Genomic DNA, 24,232 nt, shown 5'->3' on the forward strand with positions numbered 1-24,232 from the left:
TCAACTCTTTTTTTTTTTAACTGAACTGTCATTTTTTCTGTCAGGGTCTGAATTAATGAACACTCAGGCACTGAAAGGAAAGGTGGCAAATTGCTGCTAAAATTTTAGATTGCATTCATTTGCATGCTGATTACTCTGAGTATGCAATGTCAATTTTCCTGCGCTAGTTTTGTGGTAGAATACAATTCTAGTATGAATCTTTGAGCATTGACCCCAGGTGCTCTTTTTTTTTTGTTTGTTTTCTTCTTCTTCCTGTTTTGTTTCTCCCATTGTTGCTTTCTTCTACATCATTTTAAGTCCTCTGAAATCTTTTTTTATTTTCCTATCATCTACAGAATGTACTGAAGGAACTTTTCTGGCTTGCTTTGGTTTCTATCAAGGGCTCTTATTGGCTTTTGCATTTATTGATTTATTGATCTGGATTTTGCTCACACTTTTTTCAGTACTAACACAAGGTGAGTTACATTCAGATATGGTAGATTATTTTATTCTAGACCCTGGTTGAATATCTTGCAGCTCATCTCGCCCCTATCTTCTACTGTAGTTTCCCTTCCTCTTGGTAAATAAAGCTTCTTTTTTTAACTTTTTCATCTGCTTCCTCAAGCATAGATTTCACACATATGTATACATTTTTGTGCAGGTATAAATTTGGACAAGAGTATTTCTGCACTACTCTTAGTATGAGAGGTTGTTGAAAAGTTCTCAATTCAGCAAACACCGTTGGGGCAGTCTCCATTGAGGGCTATACACTTAGTCCAGTGATTTTCCATATTTTTGGTTCCATATTTTTCTGAAAGAACAAAAAAAGTGGAAAATCACTGGACTAAGTGTATAGCCCTTTATGGAGACTACCCCAAGTTTGTTGGTCCCATGTAGAAGCTTCTTTTATAAAGGCATGTGGGCTCCTATGTGGCCTTTAACAAATATGCAATAAGCATCTGTTTAGATATCTCATATAGGCACCCTCTTATGAACTTACCATTTTACTCACTGTTGAGATGGTGCACGCAAATGTTGTGTGCAGCATTTTATAGTTCTCCTGATTGTTTTCAATAAAGCTCCTTTTAATTCCTTATTTCTCAGACTATAAATCAAGGGGTTGAGCAGTGGAATTGCAGTTATATACACTAAAGTAAGGAGTTTGTTAAGGTCCTTTGAATAAGGAGACTGAGGTCTCATGTACACACCAAAAGTGGTTCCATAAAATAAAAAGACAACTGTGAGATGGGAGGAACAGGTAGAAAAGGTCTTCTGTCTCCCCTTAGCAGAGTGGATTTTTAGAACAGCAGAAATAATGTACACATATGATATAATTGTTAATATGAAAGGGGTAACACCTATAATTGGTCCTTCAATATAATTTATATTTTCAATCACAGAGATCCCTGAACATGACAAGGTCATCAATGCTGTCATATCACAGAAGAAATGGTTGATTTCATTAGAGCTGCAGAAAGATGATTGCGACATTAAAGTAACATGAGGAACTGGATTTAGAAATGCAATTGTCCATGAAACAATAGCCAGAGTAAAGCAGACTTTCTTGTTCATGATGATGGTGTAATGCAAGGGTTTGCAGATTGCAATATAGCGATCGTAGGCCATGCTAGTGAGAATGTAGAATTCAGTATCTGTGCAGGCCAGGAAAAGGTACATCTGTGTCATACATTGCATGAAAGAGATGGTCTTATTCTGTGCTATGAGCACTGCTAACAATTTAGGCACTGTGATAGTCACATAACAAATTTCGAGGACGGACAAGTTGATGAGGAAGAAGAACATGGGGCTATGCAGATGAGGTTCAGCAAACACTGTGGAAATTATAAGAAAGTTTCCTAGTATGGACATCAGATAAATAATTAAAAACACAAGAAAAAGGAGGAACTGCATCTTAGGCAACTCAAAAAATCCCAGAATGATAAATTCTGTCACTTCTGTATGATTCGTCTTTTCCATTTCTCCCATTCTGATTAACGGTAGGAATAAGAAGGAAAATAGAAAATTAAAACAAAAGTATTTAAAGGCATGATATTATAGCAGAATGCCTATGGAGGAAGTCCAAAATGTTGCTTAATTTAAGTCAGTGGCGTACCTAGGGTATGTGGCCCAATATTTTTTTACACCCCCCCATTTATTTGAAAAATATGACTTTTAGTAACAATCCACATATCGCACAACAAGAGTGTACCTAGGAAAAGGCTGCATCTTAAACACTGCAGAGAGCACTAGAACACCAACACATACATTGTAAAACTAAACAAGCCAGATTCCACACAGTCAATTGTTCCTGTAGTCAATGCCAACTGAAAACTATGTTCTTTTCATACACACAGAACAGAGATACACCCTCGCCCAATATGGAATAATCACAAACTAAAAATAGAAATATGTAGACAAAAGTTAAACTGAACCGGCAAGAAACCAGACCCTGGATACAATGCAACACCACAAAAACAGTAACACATGTCCTCTAATACAGTGCAAACCAAAAAAACTCTGTGGAGTGACGATGTTCCTAAATGGACTTTATTTGAAAGTATCAAAGTTCCAAAGGTACACTAAAATCATCCACATAAAATAATTCCATCCACATAAAAGTAAATCATCCACATAAGAGCCTTAAAGGACCTAGTCCGCTAGGGATACAGGACCCAACACGGTCCGCATTTCGACAAAAAGTCTTCTTCAGGGGTCCCTGGGGGTCCTATAAAGGTGTGTACGTGGGAAACAATTGTGTGGTGAACCGGAAGTGAGACAGTGCAAAATATAAAGACAGTAGATGTAAATTTGAAAAAACTGATACATAACAATCACCACTTTACAAATTAACAAATAAAAATAAAACAAATAATGAGAAATAAAAAAATACCATTTTATTGGACTAATCCCCGTAAGCTCGGTCCCCATCCCCGCAAACCACCTGATTCCATCCACACAAGCTTTGAATTATTTTTATTAAAGTATAAAAAGAAACAATATTCTGTACAATTGTCAATTTATAAATCAGCATCTTCTCCCCACTCTCTCTTCCCCATTTCCCTTCAGCGTCCTCAGCCCATTCACTCTCCACTTTCCTTCAGCGCACGCACATAAAAACAAGCAATTTAATTCTATTCATTCATAGAAATTAAAGTCTAAATAATGCCAGTCACATAACAAAACATGATTTTACAAAAATAATTCCCTGCACAGTCAAGCCTGCAAGGATTACTAGATGTCTTTCAGCAGCTCTCCTCCCTCCCTCCCCCTTACCTTTGTGGCCAAGTCAAAATGATCTACCAACAATAAAATTTTAAAAGCACAAAGCACGCTGTACACATAGAATTGTTAATTATCATTCCTATTCCGGGGTTTTTTCAAAGAGGTCAAAGCAGATGACTCTATGCACTTCAATAACAACCATACAAAAATAGACAAATACCCACGCCCCTCCCTTTTTACTAAACCACAATAGCAGTTTTTAGTGCAGGGAGCTGCGCTGAATGCTCAATGCTGCTCTCGACGCTCATAGGCTCCTTGCGCTAAAAACCACTATTGCGGTTTAGTAAAAGGGGACCATATTGTAAAATATAGACAGCAGATATAAATTCAGACACATTTTGATCACTAAATTTAAAATAAAATCATTTCTCCTACCTTGTCTGTGATTTCATGAGTCTCTTGTTGCACTTTCTTCTTCTGACTGTGCATCCAATCTTTCTTTCGGCCTGTATGCTTCCTCTCTTCCACACCTCATTCCCTCCCCCAACTTTTTCTTCCTCTCTCCCTGACCTTTCATTCTTTCTCTCTTCATGCCCCCTTTCTTTTTTTCTGTTTCTCTTCTTTCCTTCTGTCTCCCTGCCTGCCCCCTTTCTTTCTTTCTCCCTGCCCTCCCCAAGCCACTGCCACTGCCGCTGCCATCGGGGAACAGGACCCAAACCGCCACCAATGGATAACAGGCCCCAAAGCCGCCGCCGCCGACGCCCCATGCTCTCCCTGCTTCGGGCCGACCAGCATTCCTCTCCCTAACGTCAATTCTGCCGTCAGAGAGGAAGTTCCGCCCAGCCAGGCAGCGATTAGCTGGCCCGAACTTCCTCTCCGACGGCAGAATTGACGTCGGGAAGAGGAAGACTGATAGGCCCGATAGATCGCTAAGGCAAAGTGAGTCCTGGGTGATCGACTCACTTTGCCTTGGCGAGCTACCCGTCGATCGTGATCGACCTATTGGGCACCCCTGCCCTAGGGAGAACACTCAGCTCTCTCCTGTGCACCCCCTTGGGCGTGCATCCGGGGCAGACCTCCCCCCCTAGGTACGCTACTGATTTAAGTCTTTGTGATAAAGACAACAGAGACTCCAATGTGTCTTAATTAGACTCCCAGATCCAGTCACAGTAGTTCACAAATCTTCTAAATAAGATGTAAATGTATTTGTGCTTCTGGGGATAATTCTATAAAATGGGTATTAAAAGTTACCATATATACTCGAATATAAACTGGTTTTCTTGGCCCAAAAATGGGGGTCCCGGTTTATATTCGGGTTAGCGCCTCCTCCCAGAATTATTATAGGCCACTGCCAGGCTCTGAACCCTGTCCCCCCTTCCTGCCCTGTCCTTGTACCTCTTCTGCCAATTCATGGTGGTCCAGATGTGCAGTGGGCAGAAGCGAGCTTTCCACTGCTAACCCAGTCAGTGGAGGTTGCTGCAAGATCCGGTTTCTTCAGCCGCTGAGCAGCAATGAGAAAGAGCATGCTTTGGTGCTGCTGCTCGATGCTGAGTGGCTTCTTAACTGGCTCCCGCAAATTCTCGTGAGAATTCACTGGAGCCAGTCAAGAATCCACTCGTCAAGCAGGAATGCCAAATGTGCTCTTGCTTGTGGCCGCTCAGCAGCTGAACAAATCGGATCTCGCGGCAGCCACCACCGACCGGGTTAGCAGTGGGGTAGGAGCGCATAAAGCTCGCTCCTGCCCACTGTACCACCAGGGATCAGCAGAGGATGTACGAGGACAGGACAGGAAGGGGAGACAGGGTGCAGAGCCTGGAAGGGAGGAAGGTTGAGTGCAAAAGGGGGAAGGGGGCTGGATGCAGTTCCTGGCAGGGGAAGGAGGGAAAAGGACTGGGTGCAGTATCTGACAGGAAGGAGGCTGGGTGCAGTGCCTGACAGGGAGGGAGGGAGGGAAGGGGGCTGGGTAGAGTGCCTGACAGGGAGGAGGCTGGGTACAGAGTCTGTCAGGGAGAGGGCTAGGGCTGAGCCTGGCTGGGCAGAGCAATTGAATATTAATCCGCCTGACATATTTGAGTCAACAGTTTTTTCTCCTTTTTGGGGGGAAAATGGGGATCTCGAATTATATTCGGATTGACATATATTCGAGCATATATGGTATATACCGATTATGCATGCAAATGATAAGAATTATAATATATATTATTCCCCAGTTTCTATAAATGGCATTCAGAACTGCACATGCAACTTTGATTGGATACCCAATATATGCGTCAATGAGTCAATTAACACCAATAATTGAGGGTTAACAATGGATTATTAGTACTAATTGGCATCAATTTGTTTTTTTCTCTATTTTTATTAATTCACCTAATTCCCAAGACAAAACTGTTGTTCAAGAAACACAGAGATGAAAAATATATAAAAAGAAAGCTAAATGATACCCAAGAAGTATCAATTTTAACCCTTCATTAGACCACTAATAATGGGGAGTGATCAAAAGGAAAAGTAAGGAGACTAAAAAGTATCAGTACAACCAAGGAAAAGGCTGAAGGCTGAACTCGTTGATACTGCAGTGCTGCTGCCCGAAGATTTGAAATAACAGCAACCGGGGAGGAGGTGTGGAAATCTTCAGGCAGCCGCATCATTAGTGAGATCAGCCTTCTGCTGTCAGCCTGCCCCAGAAGTCTTCATTCAGCAGCAACATCCTGTTCCCAGCTAGGCAGGCTGTTGCTGAATGAAGGGTTCCAAGGCAACCCAAAAGCAGAAGGCTGAACTCAATGATGCTGCGGCTGCCCAAAGATTTAAAATAACAGTGACCAGGAAAGAGGTGTGGGAGAATCAGGATGTGAAGAGAGATGTTGTGCCGCAGAGTTCCGCGGGGTTGGGGAGGTGGAGGTGGATGAAGGTACGAATAACATGCTACACTCAGAAAATTTAAAATTAGAGTTGCTAAAAGAAGAGGTAGATGGGAGAGCAGAGCTACCGCAAATTTTTGAGGAGCCCACAGACATCTATGCCAGGGTAATAAGGGCTATTGGCCCTTAACCACCTATCAAAAGTGATTAAACTATATGGAGACTATGGAAGAATATTGTTTGGTATAGTGAGGAACTGCCCGAGGGTCTACTGTTGTAGGCCCAAGGCCACTGCCCTATTGATCCAGTGGTCAGTCTACCTCTGGGCTTAGTGCATCTTAATGGAGGATATTCCCATGTTCTTTTCCAATTTCTAACAGCAGTATTTTACTGTTTTTTCCATTAAATTTTTTCAAGTTGTGGGCTATTTACAATAGTTTGGTTTTTTTTCAGGTAAAATATACTTCAAGGGGTTGCTGAAAAGTTCTCATACCAAACAACCAAGTTGGGGCACTCTCTATTGAGGGCTATATAATTAGTACAGTGATTTTCTACTTTTTTATGCCATCAGAAAAATATAGAACAAAAAAGTGGAAAATTGTTGGACTATGGGCTAGATTTACAAAGCAAACTGATTGGTTTCCGACCCCTTTGCGACCTGATTTCCTTCCTGCCCAATTCACTTACCTCTCTGCCAACCATCTTCCAATCCACGCATGCAAATGAGGGCAACCGCATGCAAAGTAGGCAGGGATGCGATCCACTAACCAAAACCCTTCAACACCGACTGGGCTAGCCTAACACAAACAAGCGACTGTTGAGGACCAGTCGTTCAAGCCCTTTCCAACTACCCTGCCCTCTGCTGCCCTGCTCTCTGCCCTGTCAGCCCCAATCTCCTGCTGCCCCGAATGCCTCCTGCAGCCCCGACTCTCCCGCTGCTCTGATCTCCTGCCTGCCCTGAATGCCTCCTGCAACCCTGACTCTCCATCTGCCCTGACTCTCCCACTGCCCTGGATCTCCTGCCTGCCACGATCGCCTGCATCCCTTGGCATCTCCTGCAGCCCTGACTCTCCCACTGCTCAACTCTTCTGCCTGCCCTGAACGCCTGCTTGCCCCGATCACCTGCCTGCCCTGATTGCCTGCCTGCCCTGACTTTCCCACCTGTCCCCTCAGTGCAAGCCTGTGGTTTTAGCCCGCAGGCTTAAGCAGGTTAAATCCACGAACTCCAAAAAAGTTTAAAAAAGAAAAAAAAAAAAACCCTCTGCCAGGCCTGGAGTTCTCATAAGAACATTAGAACATAAGAAATGCCTTCACCGGATCAGAACCTAGGTCCATCTAGTCCGGCGACCCGCACACGCGGAGGCCAAGCTAGGTGTTCTCTAATGGACACCTTGTTCACCCTTGTCCCTCATGTATGTGCAGATCATTTACAGATGGTCTGCGCATGTGCTGGGATTCGCTATAGAGCAGGGGTCTTGAAGTCCCTCCTTGAGGGCCGCAATCCAGTCGGGTTTTCAGGATTTGCCCAATGAATATGCATGAGATCTATGAGCATGCACTGCTTTCAATGCATAGTCATTGGGGAAATCCTGAAAACCCAACTGGATTGCGGCCCTCAAAGAGGGACTTTGAGATCCCTGCTATAGAGCGATCCGGGCAGGCAGATGGGGGCGTTCCTTCGATCATCCCCATCTGCTTATTCAACTTTGAAGAATTCATCGGACCTGCCCGGATCGGGCACAGATCGGTCCCGATTTGGCAGGTTCGTGAATCTAGCCCTAAGGGCTCCTTTTACAAAGGTGTGCTAGCGTATTTAGTGCATGCACTGGATTAGCACACGCTGTAGCGCACACCAGCTGAAAAACTACCACCTGCTCAAGAAGAGACAGTAGCGGCTAGCATGTGTGGCATTTTTGTGCACGCTATTCCACTTGTTAAGGCCCTAACGTGCCTTCGTAAAAGGAGCCCTAAGTGTATAACCCTTGATGGAGACTGCCTTAACTTTGTTGGTTGGACTGAGAACTTTTCAGTGACCCTCTTAATGTGGAAATTACTACCTTCTATTTAGGAGGTGCTAAATATACCCACTTTTAAGTCCATGTTATCCACTTACAGTATAAGTACTAATCAAAGAGAACTAAATAGCACTTTCATGTCCATTCCTCGCCCATTCCTGGCTAGTTAAGTGCTGAATATTGGCCCCAGAATGCCCCCTAAATAATTGTCCAATAAAATATTTTTAAAAAGCAAAGAAAGCAAGATTAGCACACATCGCAGTAAACTTTAAAAAAAACAGTTTTAATGTGTTTTGCACTAGGACTTTTTAGTAAAGGGACCGCAAAGACACATTTTCATTTTAAAACCAGATGGATGTCTCGAAAGGGCATTAAAAAAAATATACATCTGTCAAAAACATCTAAATTGTGATTTTGGTAAGGTAGAATTAAATTGTTTTACACTGCAGTGCACCAAAATAGCAAGGGGCTTTGTTGCTGGTGTGGGCCTAGAGGAGGCCTAAAATGATAATATCCAAAAGTGAAAATGGAATGATCGAAATGGGGATGTTTTTATCTATATGTGCTTCAGTCATGTCCAGGTTACAAAAAGGCACGCTGAGTGAACTATTGGCATAGCCTGAGCTCAATTTCTGAGTGAGCCTGGAGGGGGACCGAGTGAACACAGACCTTGCATTTCCTCTATGCTTGTTATAAGCTCCTTCCCCAGTGGTAAAAAAAATATATTGACTGGCAGGGATCCCAAAGCTCTGCTAGCTGAAAGGTCCTCTCCCGAGGAACCCCTCCCCCCCTCGACTGTTTTAAACCCAGGTTCTATGACAGCATCAGGTGTTTATATTGTAAGCTCTTTCGAGCAGGGACTGTCTTCTTTGCAACTGTACAGCGCTGCATACGTCTGGTAGTGCTATAGAAATAATTAATAGCAGTAGTGGTAATATTATAGGCATTTCGAACATAGCAGTTTTTTTGTATTTCAAGAAAAATAGCTTATGATAAAAGGGAAACTTGCTGGACTAAGGGCTTCTTTTACTAAGGTGTGCTAGCGTTTTTAGCGCATACTGAAGACTTGCGCACGCTAACCCCCACGCTATGCGTAAAAACTAATGCCATTAGAATAGTCTTACTGGGTCAGCCCAATGGTCCATCAAGCCCAGTAGCCCGTTTTCATGGTGGCCAATCCAGATCAATAGTACCTGGCCAAAACCCAGCCTATACATAAAAAACAACATTCTATGGATTCATTACAGTATTATTCCTTAATTAAAAGCTTCTATAAATAGAGTGGTTTTCAATACCTTTTTAAATTTCAAATATGGAAGCAGACATGTGGCTTGAAATGGAATTATATTTGCAGTTGTAGTATAGACCCTAGAAACAAACAGTGGAGGGGTAAATATTAAGTCAGTGGCAGTGAGTATTTTGATGACTACTGCCAGCATTATTCCTGGATCCTCCATAGTGTGTCTTGGTTTCAGCACTGAATATTCAGTTTGTGCGGAGCTGGCTAAACACAAAGGCAGTAAAGTCGATATTCAAAATTTAACCAGCCATGGGTTGCCGCATAAAGATAAGACTCCAGCTGATGTTCATCGCTATTTAACTGGCCAGAAATGGTGCTTAAATAGCACTTGGTCGGCTAAATCTGAATATTCACCTTGAGAAAACTGGCCTGGTTATTTCAGCTGAATATTCAGAGTTAGTGGCCAAAATTTAAACTTGCTGTATCGCATGACTACTGGAAATTTTCAACACTGAACGGCCAAGTTTAGTGGTTACTGGAAATAGCCCAACATTGAATATTTTTGGTCAGTGTTGACCACAGGCATTAGCTGGCCTTCCTTTTGTGGTCTGAATATCAGCCAAACGGTATTTTATGCAGTCACATTTATCCTGGCTAGTTAAGTGCTGAATATTGGCCCCAGAATGCCCCCTAAATAATTGGTTTTCACTTATGCGCTAAATGCTAATTTTCAGTAGTGTTAACCAGTTAAATGCCACTGAGAATTAGCAAGGAGCCCTGAACAAGCGATTTAACCAGCCAGCAGGAATTTCTGGCTGATGAAATCATTTGAATAGCGATTAGGAAGTTTTTAAGTTGCTTCTTGGCAAAGAAAGCTGAGCATCTGTTTTTGACATTGCAGACTGCATGAGTTAAGCAGATTTGAATGGAATGAGGTTTAAGTAAGATCATAACTTGGAATTAATATTTCAATGCATAAGGACTTTAGAGTATGTCAAAGAAGGTTGGATTTTACAATTAACAGAGACGCGTAATTTAAAATAATTACAGAATCTGATTTTATGAAGTTTTGTTGTTTTTTTTTACTTCTTGTGATTTTCAATTTTTTTTTTTTTAACTGGGTATTTGAAGTATTCTAGGAGCAGCACTTTAGGTGGAGCATGAGCAGCACTACAATGAACAGATGTATTTATAAAGTATGCACATAGATGCACATATTAACAGCCTCCCAACCCCATTTACTGGGCCGTGGTAGAGATTTCTACCATGGCAAGGAGTGCTAAATGCTTCTAGCTGCTCCAACACTCAGAGTTTTTTTAACTCTTGATGGTCGGTATAGCAAACTATAAATAAACTTGAACTTGAATAGAATTCCTTTGAGCAACGGAGCAGTGTTGGACTGTTTAGTGCCTGAGCCACGGTAGAAACCTCTAATGTGGCTTAGTAAAAGAGACCCTAAAAGCAAATAATCTCACCTGCATCAGAGCAAATGAAAATTTCTGCATGAGAATGTGTATGCTATTGGAAATTATTTTTATGTTAGTTTATTTAGTCTTGTTTTATGCCGTTTTACTATCATTTATTTTATTTCCTTTCTTTGATATTATACTGTATATTATTGTGAACTGCTCAGAAGACCACTTATTGGGCTGTATATCAAGCAGTAAATAAAGATAGATATAAACATTATAATTCTTGAGGCTTATTTTACCTTTATGATTTGGGAACATTTTTTTGACATGTTCATAGGTGCCCTGTTATAAAATTAACCCCACAGTGCACATATAGAATAATGCATTGAGCTGTTTTTTATGAACAGAAAAGGAAAGAAGAAATGAGTTCAACATCTTCCTGAAAAATGAGAAACCAATTTTGGAATTGGACTGTGAAGGATATAGCTTTTACTGACTGTGTCGTACATACTCATTTTCGTTAACACCTGGATAGATATGAATATTTACCCAGGTGTTAAATAAATCACAGTGTGGTAATGTCTTTGTCTATATGCAGTTAATGTTACATTTGTATATGCTCTATGACCCTCACCAAAACGGACTGGTCGACTATACTTTCATTGAAAGGCTTGTCTAAAATGAGTACAAAGATGTATTATTTTCCTGTCACAGGACTAGCCTTAAGGATCACCTCATCCATAGATCTCCAATCAAAGACAGATTATCTAAAGTTTTGCAGAAAAGTAAATTGTTTTATTTTTATTCTCATGTATATGAAATGATTTGATTTGATATTTATGGGTAAGATATGAGGGTGGTTTGAAAAGCTTGGTAAAAAGCAAGTGAAACAATGTACCGTAGTTTCCATCAAGGGCTATACACTTAGGGCTCCTTTTACTAAGCTGTGCTAGCGATTTTTAGCCGCTTAGGATTAAGTGGGATAGAAATGGCATAAATAAACACATCTATGTGTGGGAGTTTTCTTTGTCTTAGGTCCTTTGACATCTGTTTCACTGAAGTTGTGAAGTCCAAGAATGTCTACCTATATATTGAGTACAAATAGGTGCTATTTCTGTGTGCCTAATTTTATGCAAATACACACCTGTGTAATTTTATGAGTTATTCTCTGCATGCAAAACATTCTTTACACACAGAAAATTATTTAAAAACACCCCTTTTAATACAGCTGATAGCATCATATTAAATTATTCTTCTGAAGGCCTCTTTTGTTTAAGAAGATGTGGACCATGGAAGAGTGATAAAGCAGTTAGACTCAACAGTACAAAACTGCTCTTAACTCATACAATTGCATAGACTCAGAGCATTAAATCATTGCTGTTTTATAGCTGTTTACTGTTTATATGAATTTTTAATTAAAATATAAATTCAGAAAAGTATACTTACTCTTTCTACTTAATTTAGCAGCGGAGTCTTTTCTTGAGAGCAAAGACTTGAATCAGGCACATGCATTTAAGAGATTTCTAGGACCTGTGAGATAAAATCCCAAAAGAATTTCTAGGCTTCAGATGTTCATCATGAACAAAGTCATAACAAACTGGAAAATACCTGATGTAATTGTTTTACAAAGAAGTGTTTTACTGATAGAGCATGTGGTTTAGATGTATATGATTGTGAGTCAGTGGACAGAGGTATTGACATTGGCAAAGGAGCTTAATGAGTTAATGAAGAACTGGGGAAGTTATTAGTGGAAATAGGGTTGAGTGATTGAGAGAGAGGGATAATTGGTAGGAGGAAGCTGGGTGAGTTGATTGGGGATTATTGGTGGCAAAGACTGAGAACAGGATGCACAAAGCTCTAACAATCAGGTAAAAAATACCGGTTGGGAATGATTTTGATTTTCTGGGGCAAACTCAGCCCTATAGCTTGAAAATCATATGCACATTTGTGGTTAATAGCTCTGCGCCTGCGCATAAGAGCTAAGTAGTAGGCAGGCACAGCTCTTCTGGGCAAGCCTAGTACAGTCCTCAATCACCAGAGCTCCATGATCAATTTATTTTTGCTTGTTTCTTTTTTATTTCACATGCAATATGGACACAGAAGGAGAAGGGGAGACCAGAAATATCAAATCACTCTTTCTCTGGATTTTCTCATGAAAGCATCCATTAACTCTCTTTATGCCCCTGAGCCAGTTATAACTGCCCAATCTATTCAGTCACTTGTACCCCCCAACATTCATAACTCTTATCCAATCATATACTCAGCTTTTGCCAGACAAGGATGCTAGCTCCTCAATCAATCACTTAGTTACTTTGCTACAGACAATCATCTACCTACTCTCTCAGGACTCGATGCTCAAAAGCTTGCCTTGCAAGGAAGACTGGTTGTAGCCTGTCTTACTTACAAGGCAGCTCAGCCTCTGATTCTCAAAACGGTTCTCAGGGGCTTCTTGCAGTCACGATAGCAGCCACCAAGAACCATATGCAAATGCATTACAAGAAGCTCATTAGGGAGATAATGATCAAGACTCAGAAGGGTAGGGAGTAGAAGAGTGAAGGAATTGGGACAAAGGTTTACTATTGGAGGTGTTGGTTCAGAAAGGGTCTTTGTAAAGTGGAGGGGGGTGGGATTCAGATTGGGAAGGTTGCTGTTTGTGGGTTTTAACCTTCCCGGTGCATCCTGATATTCACTGGGTAGGGTCTAAGGCTCTGATTGGCCTAAGCATGTGAGAAAGTCTTTAAATTCCTGGGAAAATCAGAGTCTTAGGCCCTATCTAATGTAACTCAAGATGCACTAGGAAGAAGAAAGCACACCATTTTGAAGAGGTGGACCTGCCAGCTGAAGGGAGTAGGCATCCCTACTGCCGGCCTTGGTCTTTAAGATACAGGGGGTAGGGGGTTGTCAGAGGGTTTCTTAGGTGGGGGCAGAAGAACCTGGTAGTCTGAAGGAGTGGGCATCCCTCCTGCCGTCCTTCAATCTAAAGGTTGATCAGGATAATTGCACACAAGCGTACTTATAGCTATTCTAGGGTTGTAAAATGAAATGACAAAAATAATGATGCAAAATATTTTAATAAAATCCAAAATATTATTTTTTATTTCTTATCGATATTAGATCATAAGATTAATCAATTAATTTTAAATTGATTATCATTTGCATCATGAGAATTATTACAGAAGCCAAAAGCTGGCCTTGCTCATAAAAAATTCCAACGTTTTACCAGTTACACGTCCATATATATCCTAAATTACGACACTCCTTCGTTACAATCCATCTGCAGTCTAATTGGTTCACATTATTTATTCCCGTATAAGGCTAGCTTCATATAGGCGTGTCACAAATTACATTCTTATATCTAAAAAGATACATTCTCATATTAAGCTTACATATTTTATAAAAAGAAGAAATACATAGACAAATATTGTAATATACTTACAAAGGCTATACAGCTTTTTTAAACCCTTTCCTGTAACCATCAGTGTCCTTTTCTATTCTGAGATCTTTGTCTCACTAAGACTGAACAAAGAAAAGATGGAAAGAGCAGGTACCCCTCCCATCAAGATTCTAGAAGTAGAAAAAAGTTGCTTAAGGTCAAAGGTCAAACACCATCTGTTGCCTTATCAGGATCTCTTCAGGATTTCAGATATATGAAGATCAAAATAAAATATATTCCTAATCTATATTTGTTGTTAACTTATATTTGTTATCTTATTACCTATAGCTACCTAAGTAATATTTCTATTGTGTAACTTTTCCTAACTTTCTGACACTTAATTTTGGATCAATTCATACCATGATACACATGTGGTTTAGATTTGTCCTTCCCCATAGCAAGCTCAAGTCATGGCAAACCTAGGGCCCCCTGGTATGTGGATACCAGGTCAAAAGCCAACTCCTGTCTGCCTACATTTCCCTAAGGATTGGCCTAGTTCAGGCTGGTCACTCTAACACAAGGAAGCTCTATAAGAAACTTAAACTTTTCCATCTGGGGTACATTTGGTATGGTAGTCATCAATCACAAAATGTCTCAGCCTGCCTCCCTATATCCATCAAGCACATGACATGTATCAAATCAGTATGTTAACTTAAAATTCCTGTCTTACTTTTGTATTTTTGATTGTTATATTCCAGCTTATCCAATTTTTATTTATTCATTTATAGCTACTAATCCACATTCTCACTTGCTCTTGGATTAGGCATTATCTATCAACAAGTGTTTCTAACTAGTAAATCCTGGTGCAATGTGAGAAAGTGTAATAGCTAAATTTTTTTATTTCATGTTTGCTCACTCGTACCTGTCCAGGTAAACTAAGCTGGCCCTCATCAGAACTACTTAAGGCTTAGGACAAGGTCAAGATGCGGAGATTATTGAGGGATTGTTGGGGGTAGGTGAACCCAGTGGCAGGAGGAAGTGGGTATCTCAACTGCCTTCCATCAATTTAAAAGTGTGGAGGTGTTGGGGGTGGGAGGCATGGGATGCTGACATTGTTGGGGAGCATCGAATGGCACTGGGGGGATCGGTGGGAGGGAGGAATTGAGGTCTTTTTTATTTATTTGGGGGGGGGGGGGGGGTCCTGAGTTGTCAAGTCTTATTTTCTTGTTAGTGCCTGAGCCAATCAGCACTAAGGCAATGACCGGAAAGTAAGGCTATGACAGCTCAGATCCTGCCAGAAAATTTTGCCCACAAATGTGGCTCAATGAGGTTAGGGAATCACCTGACGATGATAGAAAATCACCCAGACTGCTCATTTAAACATTAATGAGCCCATTTTACTGCCATTTTGATATTAATGATCAGGGTAAGTCGTTCTGATAATCAGCCAGTAAAATATTGGCACACTAAACTGGGTGGAACCAGATTAGTGACCATTGTTAAGGGCACGGTAAGTTTTGAGAATCCGACCCTAAGTATCAATTTTTTGTACTAAGTGATAGTGCTTAGTACAGATTCCCATGCCCATTTTTGAGCGTGAGGACTTATATCTCCTAAAACCTGATGTAAAACCTTTTTCCCAACTTGTATTCTCCAAGTATTCATTAAAAATGCACCTAATTTCTGAAAACATCATTGATGTGCTTCTGCCACGCCCATGGCTACATCCCCTTTTGAGTTGCACACAATGAAATTTAGGTACAATTATAATAGAATAGGATAAGGGCCAGACATGATAGGGCCCAGGGCAGATACTAGGGAGGGATCCCAAAGCTTGCTTGAAGGCTTTCCTTCTTTCAACTTCAGGCAGGATTGGGGACCCCAGTAAAATGGAGGCTCTGGACAATTGCCCTGTTTGCCCACCCCTAACACTGGCCCTGAACCGTATATAGGGAAGATGCATACTTAACTCCAAATTAATGCTAATTAAATACCTAAGTGGTAGTGCCTAATTGGCTGAGTTTAAGCATGCATCTGGGATACACGCCCACATTTGGGCACTTGACTTTGATTGACCTTTATAGAATCTGGGTGTTGTTATCTTCTATCAGCAAAGGACAGAGTAAATATCTGTTTTTCCCAGTGATATCTTCAGAGAAATATGATGTATTTACTCCTTCTGGGTTACTGAGATGTGTGGCTATACAGAAATTCTTGCTTAATGGGGGAGGAGCGACTTTGGCATACTCCAATAAAACATTAAAAATGCAATATTTATATCTTTAATAGTTATGAGTTCCATCTTTGTTCTTAAGCCTGATTACAATAATACATAAACAAAAACGTTAAATAAAATAGCAAAAGGTATATAGATTTAAATAATAATAATAACAGCTTATATACTGCAATACCGTGAAGTTCTATGCGGTTTACAAAGATTAAGCAAAGGTGCAAATTGATTGACTTTAAGAGGGGAGGAAGAAAGAGTGTTAATAGGACAGGAAATCCATTTTTGAGGAGAGAGTGATCAATAGAACAAATTAATCACTATAGAGGGGAGAGAGAAGAGAGGATCAGTTGTCTAGATACTTTAGGAACAGGTGTGTTTTCAGACGTTTCCTAAATTCCTCATAAGTAGTGGGCGAAAGCAATTGTTCTAGGTCTTTACCCCATGATGCTGCTTGGTGCGAGAGAAGATGCTCATGGTGTTTTTTCAGTTTACAACCTCTCACTGGGGGGGGGAAACAAAGTTGGAATGTGAGCTTCTCTTGTGTCTGTTGGCTGAGAAGACGAAAAGGTCAGTTATATATTTAGGGGCAAGTCCGTGTAGTGCTTTGAAGCAGAAGCAGGCAAATTTAAACAATCACAGCTGTATCAGATTAACTACATACAAAATACAGATTGCTATCACCCCAAATAATTTGGCAGGACCAATATCTATGGATTTTTAATTTTTCAAAGCAATTCGTGCAATTTTTACAACTCTCTACTTCTTGTTTGTCATAGAGATAAAAAAAACCTTTAGCAGGCAAAAATACAAGGTCAAAATAATTCCCAACTGGGACTGTAAAAGAGAATAAAGGAATCTCAAGCGCTCACAGCTAAAAGCTCAATGTATCTTGAGAGCTAATAACCATAGGGTGAGCTATCATTGATCCTTATGAATTCTCTCAAATTATTTATCAAAACCACTCTGTGTATTTTTTGTATTATTTTTTTGTATTTTTTGTATTTTTTATATATATTTTTTAAATAAATATTCTTCACAAAAAAATTTTTTAAATATATATATATATATATTTAAAAAAATTTTTTTGTGAAGAATATTTATTTTAAAAATATATATAAAAAATACAAAAAATACAAAAAAATAATACAAAAAATACACAGAGTGGTTTTGATAAATAATTTGAGAGAATTCATAAGGATCAATGATAGCTCACCCTATGGTTATTAGCTCTCAAGATACATTGAGCTTTTAGCTGTGAGCGCTTGAGATTCCTTTATTCTCTTTTACAGTCCCAGTTGGGAATTATTTTGACCTTGTATTTTTGCCTGCTAAAGGTTTTTTTGTGTGTTTCACATATTTTTTCGAGGTGATTGTCATAGAGATAACACACATTCAGCATTGCAGGGTGTTGGCATCGGTGGCTCAGGAGTATTGCTGCTGACTGTCGAACTTGCCAGTGAAAGTTCTGGGTACCTTGTGAGGATATCTTTAACTGGCAGTGCTTGGGGAGCCCTGTCAGCTACTTCAAGGACGTAATGCTGTTCAGTGGGCCTGAACCCAACATGAATGGTCTCTGCCCAACCAGTCCCACCTATGGCTACATCTCTAATGCAGACTGTCTTTGCACCTCAGCTCCTCCAGATCCTCTGGCACTTTCCTGGCTGTCTCACTTCAGTATTTCCTTTAGCTTAGCTTTCCCCCTCCTCCCCCACTTTCCAATGCTTTAGGGCACAACACTCTAAAACAGCTTGTTTCTTCCAGCTCCTGCTCACATTATCTGTCTACTATGTAGGAGGGGGTAAAAGTTCATCTGATCAGTTCCTCCCCTGTCCTTGGATTTTTTGTCTTCTAGATGTGGGTACCACTGATGTTCTGATCTTCCTGCTGTGAGCCCATGTGGCTCATGCTCAAAGCTAACACCAGCGCTAAAAGGGGGTTAGTGTCGGATTAGTGTGTATGTTTATATTCCAAATGCTCTAATGGTTTCAGTAACTGGATCTGGGGGCTTTGGTAGAGGCTTCAGGTTACCACAAGCCATCAGGGATTTGGGAAAAGGAAGGGGGGGGGGGGTTAGGGTGCCACTAGATACCAAGAATTTATTTTAAAGGGGTTAGGGGAAGAGAGGGAGAGGCTATGATAGTGGACCATTAGATCAACAGAACTTCTTTTAATATTGGGAAGAAAAGAGGAATTGGGTATGTGGGGCCAAGGTGGGTGCTGTTATACACCAGGGATATATTTGCAGGAGGAGCAGGAACAGTTTTTGGGCTGGTTGGGGATTGCCATGGACAACTTTTTTAATTTTTTTTTTTTTTTACTGAACTGTCATTTTTTTTGTCAGAGCCTGAGCTAATGAACACTCAGGCACTGAAAGGAAAGGTAGCACAAAGTTCTAACAGCAAATTACTGCATTTGCATGCTCATTACTCTGAGTATGCCATGTCAATCTTCCTATGCTAGGTTTGTGGTAGAATATAATTCTAGTATGAACCGTTGAGCATTGACACTCCCCCCCCCCCCCCCCAGGTGCTCTTTTTTGTGTTTTCTTCTTCCTGTTTCTTGTTTCTTTCTCCCATTGTTGCTTTCTTTTACAGCATTTTAAGTCCTCTGAAATCTTTTTTTATTTTCCTATCATCTACAGAATGTACTGAAGGAACTTTTCTGGCTTGCTTTGGTTTCTATCCAGGGCTCTTATTGGCTTTTGCATTTATTGATTTATTGATCTGAATTTTGCTCACACTTTTTTTCAGTAGTAACACAAGGTGAGTTAAATTCAGATATGGTAGATTATTTTATTCTAGAACCTGGTTGAATATCTTGCAGCTCATCTCGCCCCTATCTTCTACTGCAGTTTCCCTTCCTCTTGGTAAATAAAGCTTCTTTTTTTAACTTTTTCATCTGCTTCCTCAAGCATAGATTTCACACACATGTATACATTCTTGGTGCAGGTTTAAATTTGGACAAGAGTATTTCTGCTCTACTGGGGTCTTAGTATGAGAGGTTGTTGAAAAGTTCTCAATTCAGCAAACACCGTTGGGGCAGTCTCCATTGAGGGCTATACACTTAGTCCAGTGATTTTCCACATTTTTAGTTCCATATTTTTCTGAAAGAACAAAAAAGGTGGAAAATCACTGGACTAAGTGTATAGCCCTCTTTGGAGACTACCCCAAGTTTGTTGGTTGGGCTGAGAACTGTTCAGCGGTTTCACATAGAATGCATGGGGGCTCCTATGTGGCCTTTAACAAATGTACAATAAGCATCTATTTTACATATATCATATAGGCACCCATTTATGAACTTACCACTTTAGTCACTGTTGAGATGGTGCACGCAAATGTTGTTGGCAGCATTTTATAGTTCTCCTGATTGCTTTCAATAAAGCTCCTTTCAGTTCCTTATTTCTCAGACTATAAATCAAGGGGTTGAGCAATGGAATTGCAGTTATATACACTACAGTGAACAGTTTGTTAAGGTCCATTGAATAAGGAGACTGAGGTCTCAAGTACACACCAAAAGTGGTTCCATAAAATAAAAGGACAACTGTGAGATGGGAGGAACAGGTAGAAAAGGTCTTCTGTCTCCCCTTAGCAGAGTGGATTTTTAGAACAGCAGAAATAATGTACACATATGATATAATTGTTAATATGAAAGGGGTAAAAGCCACAATTGGTCCTTCAATATAATTTATATTTTCAATGACAGAGGTCCCTGAACATGACAAGGTCATCAATGCTGTCATGTCACAGAAGAAATGGTTGATTTCATTAGAGCTACAGAAAGATGATTGCGACATTAAAGTAACATGAGGAACTGGATTTAGAAATGCAATTGTCCATGAAACAATAGCCAGAGTAAAGCAGACTTTCTTGTTCATGATGATGGTGTAATGCAAGGGTTTGCAGATGGCAACATAGCGATCGTAGGCCATGGCAGTGAGAAGGTAGAATTCAGTATCTGTGCAGGCCAGGAAAAGGTACATCTGTGTCATACACTGCATGAAAGAGATGGTCTTATTCTGTGCTATGAGCACTGCTAACAGTTTGGGCACCGTGACAGTCACATAACAAATTTCGAGGACGGACAAGTTGATGAGGAAGAAGAACATGGGGCTATGCAGATGAGGTTCAGCAAACACTGTGGAAATTATAATAAAGTTTCCTAGTATGGACATCAGATAAATAATTAAAAACACAAGAAAAAGGAGGAACTGCATCTTAGGCAATTCAAAGAATCCCAGAATGATAAATTCTGTCACTTCTGTATGATTTGTCTTTTCCATTTCTCCCATTCTGATTAGCGGTTGGAATAAGATAGAAAATTAAAACAAAACTATTTAAAGGCATGATATTATAGCAGAATGCCTATGGAGGAAGTCCAAAATGTTGCTTAATTTAAAGACAACCCAGACTCCAATGTGTCTTAATTAGACTCCCAGATCCAGTCACAGTAGTTCACAAATCTTCTAAATAAGATGTAAATGTATATTGTGACAGGGATCCGGCTAGGCCTAATAAAGCCATGGGAAAAGCTCCTGTAAGTATCACTAAAGTTCCAGTGACTAAGTGGAAGAAACATCCTGGGTATAGTGGAAATCCTGTGCACAATGTCAAGAGTGAGCCTGCCCCTTTAAAAGTTCACAGAGCTCAGGCAGGAACTAGAAGGACAGAGCTCTTTAAGAATTTAGCTGACTCTGCTGTTAGGGGGGCGTGGTTGCTGGCCGAGTCTCCCTTTTTCTGAGCTTCCCTTGTCAGAAGGAGAGGAGAGGCAGCTGGGACTGGAAGCTGAGGAAAAGCTGAGAAGGAAGTCAGCTAGAGCAGCTAACTCATGGCCAGCATAGGAAGGTTCTCACATGGATTGGGAAATGGAAAATCCTGAAGCACAGTCTGAGGTTTGTGATATGGACTGGCTGGAGAACAATGTTATGTCTCATGGGGAAGAGCACCCCATGGAATGGGAGTAGTTTTGGAAAGCCTGAATTTTCTTTTCCTTTGTGAAAGGTTTTTCCTTTTTGGAGTTTTGTGTTTTGAAAGTATTTTTGGTACCCTGTTTTGAACCCATGCTGGAAGCTGCAGAATTTACCTTGAGCTTAGATGATTGGAAAGAGTGGCAATACCTGTAGGAGAACCGACCTCTCTGCTCCTACTAAGGGGAATTGCTGTTCAAGGTTACCACAAGCATAATTAGTGCCAATACTGTTAAAAGCCTTATATCCTAAACTATTACCAGAGGCATGAACTGTTCTATCTTACCTTGAAGGTGGCATATAGGATAAACTGTATTTTGTGTTATTATTGTTTTTAACTTATCTCTGAAAGCACAGCCGGTGCTGGGATTAGAACTTGCGTGTATGAGAAAAGAAGCAGCAGAGAAAACTGGAACGTTTGGTTTTTGTATTGATGCCAAATTTTGACCTTTTTGTCTGGAACTTTCATTGATGTTCAATAAAAGTGTAATATTTGGACAAACCAGGCCATTTTGGTGTGCAATTTATGGGAGACACCAGGCAAGCTGTGTTCCACCACCTTTATGCTCGCGCCAAGACTAGGATTCTGTGGAGCTACTAGGCCTCGCCAGGATCCTGATCCCACAATATGTGCTTCTGGGGATAATTCTATAAAATGGGTATTAAAAGTTACCATATATACTCAAATATAAACTGGGATTTTTGGCTCAAAAATGAGGGTCCCGGTTTATATTCGGGCCAGCATCTCCTCCCAGAATTATTATAGGCCACTGCCAGGCACTGCACCCTGCCCCCCCCCCTTCCTGCCCTGTCCTTGTACCTCTTCTGCCGATCCATGGTGGTCCAGAAATGCAGTGGGCAGAAGCGAGCTTTCCACTGCTAACCCAGTCAGTGGAGGCTGCTGCAAGATCCGGTTTCTTCAGCCGCTGAGCAGCAATGAGAAAGAGCATGCTTTGGTGCTCCTGCTCGATGCTGAGTGGCTTCTTGACTGGCTCCCGCAAATTCTCGTGAGAATTCACTGGAGCCAGTCAAGAATCCACTCAACGTCAAGCAGGAGTGCCAAAGTATGCTCTTGCTTGTTGCCGCTCAGCAGTTGAAAAAATCGGATCTCGCAGCAGCCACCACCGACCGGGTTAGCAGTGGGGTAGGAGCACATAAAGCTCACTCCTGCCCACTGTACCACCAGGGATCAGCAGAGGAGGTATGAGGACAGGGCAGGAAGGGGAGACAGGGTTCAGAGCCTGGAAGGGAGGAAGGTTGAGTGCAGGGAGAGGGCTAGGGCAGAGCCTGGCACGGCAGAGCACTTGAATATTAAGCCGCCTGACATATTCGAGTCAACAGTTTTTTCTCCTTTTTGGGGGGAAAATGGGGGTCTCGAATTATATTCGGATTGACATATATTCGAGCATATATGGTATATACCGATTATGCATGCAAATGATAAGAATTATAGTATATATTATTCCCCAGTTTCTATAAATGGCATTCAGAACTACACATGCAACTTTGATTGGATACCCAATATATGCGTCAATGAGTCAATTAACACCAATAATTGAGGGCTAACAATGGATTATTAGTACTAATTGGCATCAATTTGGTTTTTTCTTTATTTTAATTCCCAAGACAAAACTTTTGTTACAAGAAACACAGAGATGAAAAATATATAAAAAGAAAGCTAAATGACACCCAAGAAGTATCAATTTTAACCCTTCATTAGACCACTAATAATGGGGAGTGGTCAAAAGGAAAAGTAAGGAGACTAAAAAGTATCAGTACAACCAAGGAAAAGGCCGAAAGCAGAAGGCTGAACTCGTTGACACTGCAGTACTGCTGCCCAAAGATTTAAAATAACAGCAACCGGGGAGGAGGTGTGGAAATCTTCAGGCAGCCACATCATTAGTGAGATCAGCCTTCTGCCGTCAACCTGCCCCAGAAGACTTCATTCAGCAGCAACATCCTGTTCCCACCTAGGGAGGCTGTTGCTGAATGAAGGATTTCAGGGCAGACCAAAAGCAGAAGGCTGAACTCATTGACGCTGCGGCTGCCCAAAGATTTAAAATAACAGTGACCGGGGAAGAGGTGTGGGGGAATCAGAATGTGAAGAGAGATGTTGTGCTGCAGAGTTCTGCGGGGTTGGGGAGGTGGAGGTGGATGAAGGAAAGAATAACATGCTACACTCAGAAAATTTAAAATTAGAGTTGCTAAAAGAAGAGGTAGATGGGAGAGCAGAGCTACCGCAAATTTTTGAGGAGCCCACAGTCCCTGTGCACACACACGCACACACACACCACCCGTTCAGACATCTATGCCAAGGTAATAAGGTTATTGGACCCTAACCACCTATCAAAAGTGATTAAACTAAATAGAGACTATGGAAGAATATTGTTTGGCATAGTGAGGAACTGCCCGAGGGTCTACTGTTGTAGGCCCAAGGGCACTACCCTATTGTTCCAGTGGTCAGTCTACCCCTGTGCTTAGTGCATCTTAATGGAACATATTCCCATGTGCTTTTCCAATTTCTAACAGCAGTATTTTACCTGTTTTTTCCATTTTTTCAAGTTGTGGGCTAATATTTACAATAGTTTGTTTTTTTTTCAGGTAAAATATACTTCAAGGGGTTGCTGAAAAGTTCTCATACCAACCAACCAAGTTGGGGCACTCTCATTGAGGGCTATATAGTTAGTACAGTGATTTTCTACTTTTTTCATGCCATCAGAAAAATATAGAACAAAAAAGTGGAAAATTGTTGGACTAAGTGCTAGATTCACAAAGCAACCCGATCGGTTTGCGACCTGATTTCCCTCCTGCCCAATTCACTTACCTCTCTGCCAACCATCCTCCAATCCACGCATGCAAATGAGGGCAACAGCAAGCAAAATAGGCAGGGATGCGATCCACTAACCAAAACCCTTCAACACTGACTGGGCTGACCTATCACAA

General features: G+C 40.9%; 2 protein-coding genes across 2 annotated transcripts; both read right to left on the bottom strand.

Annotated features, from left to right (window-relative positions):
* Window positions 1-987: 987 nt before the first annotated feature.
* LOC117360341 (olfactory receptor 5V1-like) lies at window positions 988-1,956 on the bottom strand. Its single transcript, XM_033944037.1, has one exon. The coding sequence runs from the start codon at window positions 1,954-1,956 to the stop codon at window positions 988-990; it is 969 nt and encodes a 322-aa protein (XP_033799928.1).
* Window positions 1,957-19,636: 17,680 nt separating this feature from the next.
* LOC117360342 (olfactory receptor 1019-like) lies at window positions 19,637-20,614 on the bottom strand. Its single transcript, XM_033944038.1, has one exon. It carries the CDS (start codon window positions 20,612-20,614, stop codon window positions 19,637-19,639), a length of 978 nt encoding a protein of 325 aa, XP_033799929.1.
* Between the last annotated feature and the right edge of the window lie 3,618 nt (window positions 20,615-24,232).

Source organism: Geotrypetes seraphini, chromosome 5, assembly GCF_902459505.1.
Source record: "Geotrypetes seraphini chromosome 5, aGeoSer1.1, whole genome shotgun sequence".
In the NCBI taxonomy this organism is placed as follows: domain Eukaryota; kingdom Metazoa; phylum Chordata; class Amphibia; order Gymnophiona; family Dermophiidae; genus Geotrypetes; species Geotrypetes seraphini.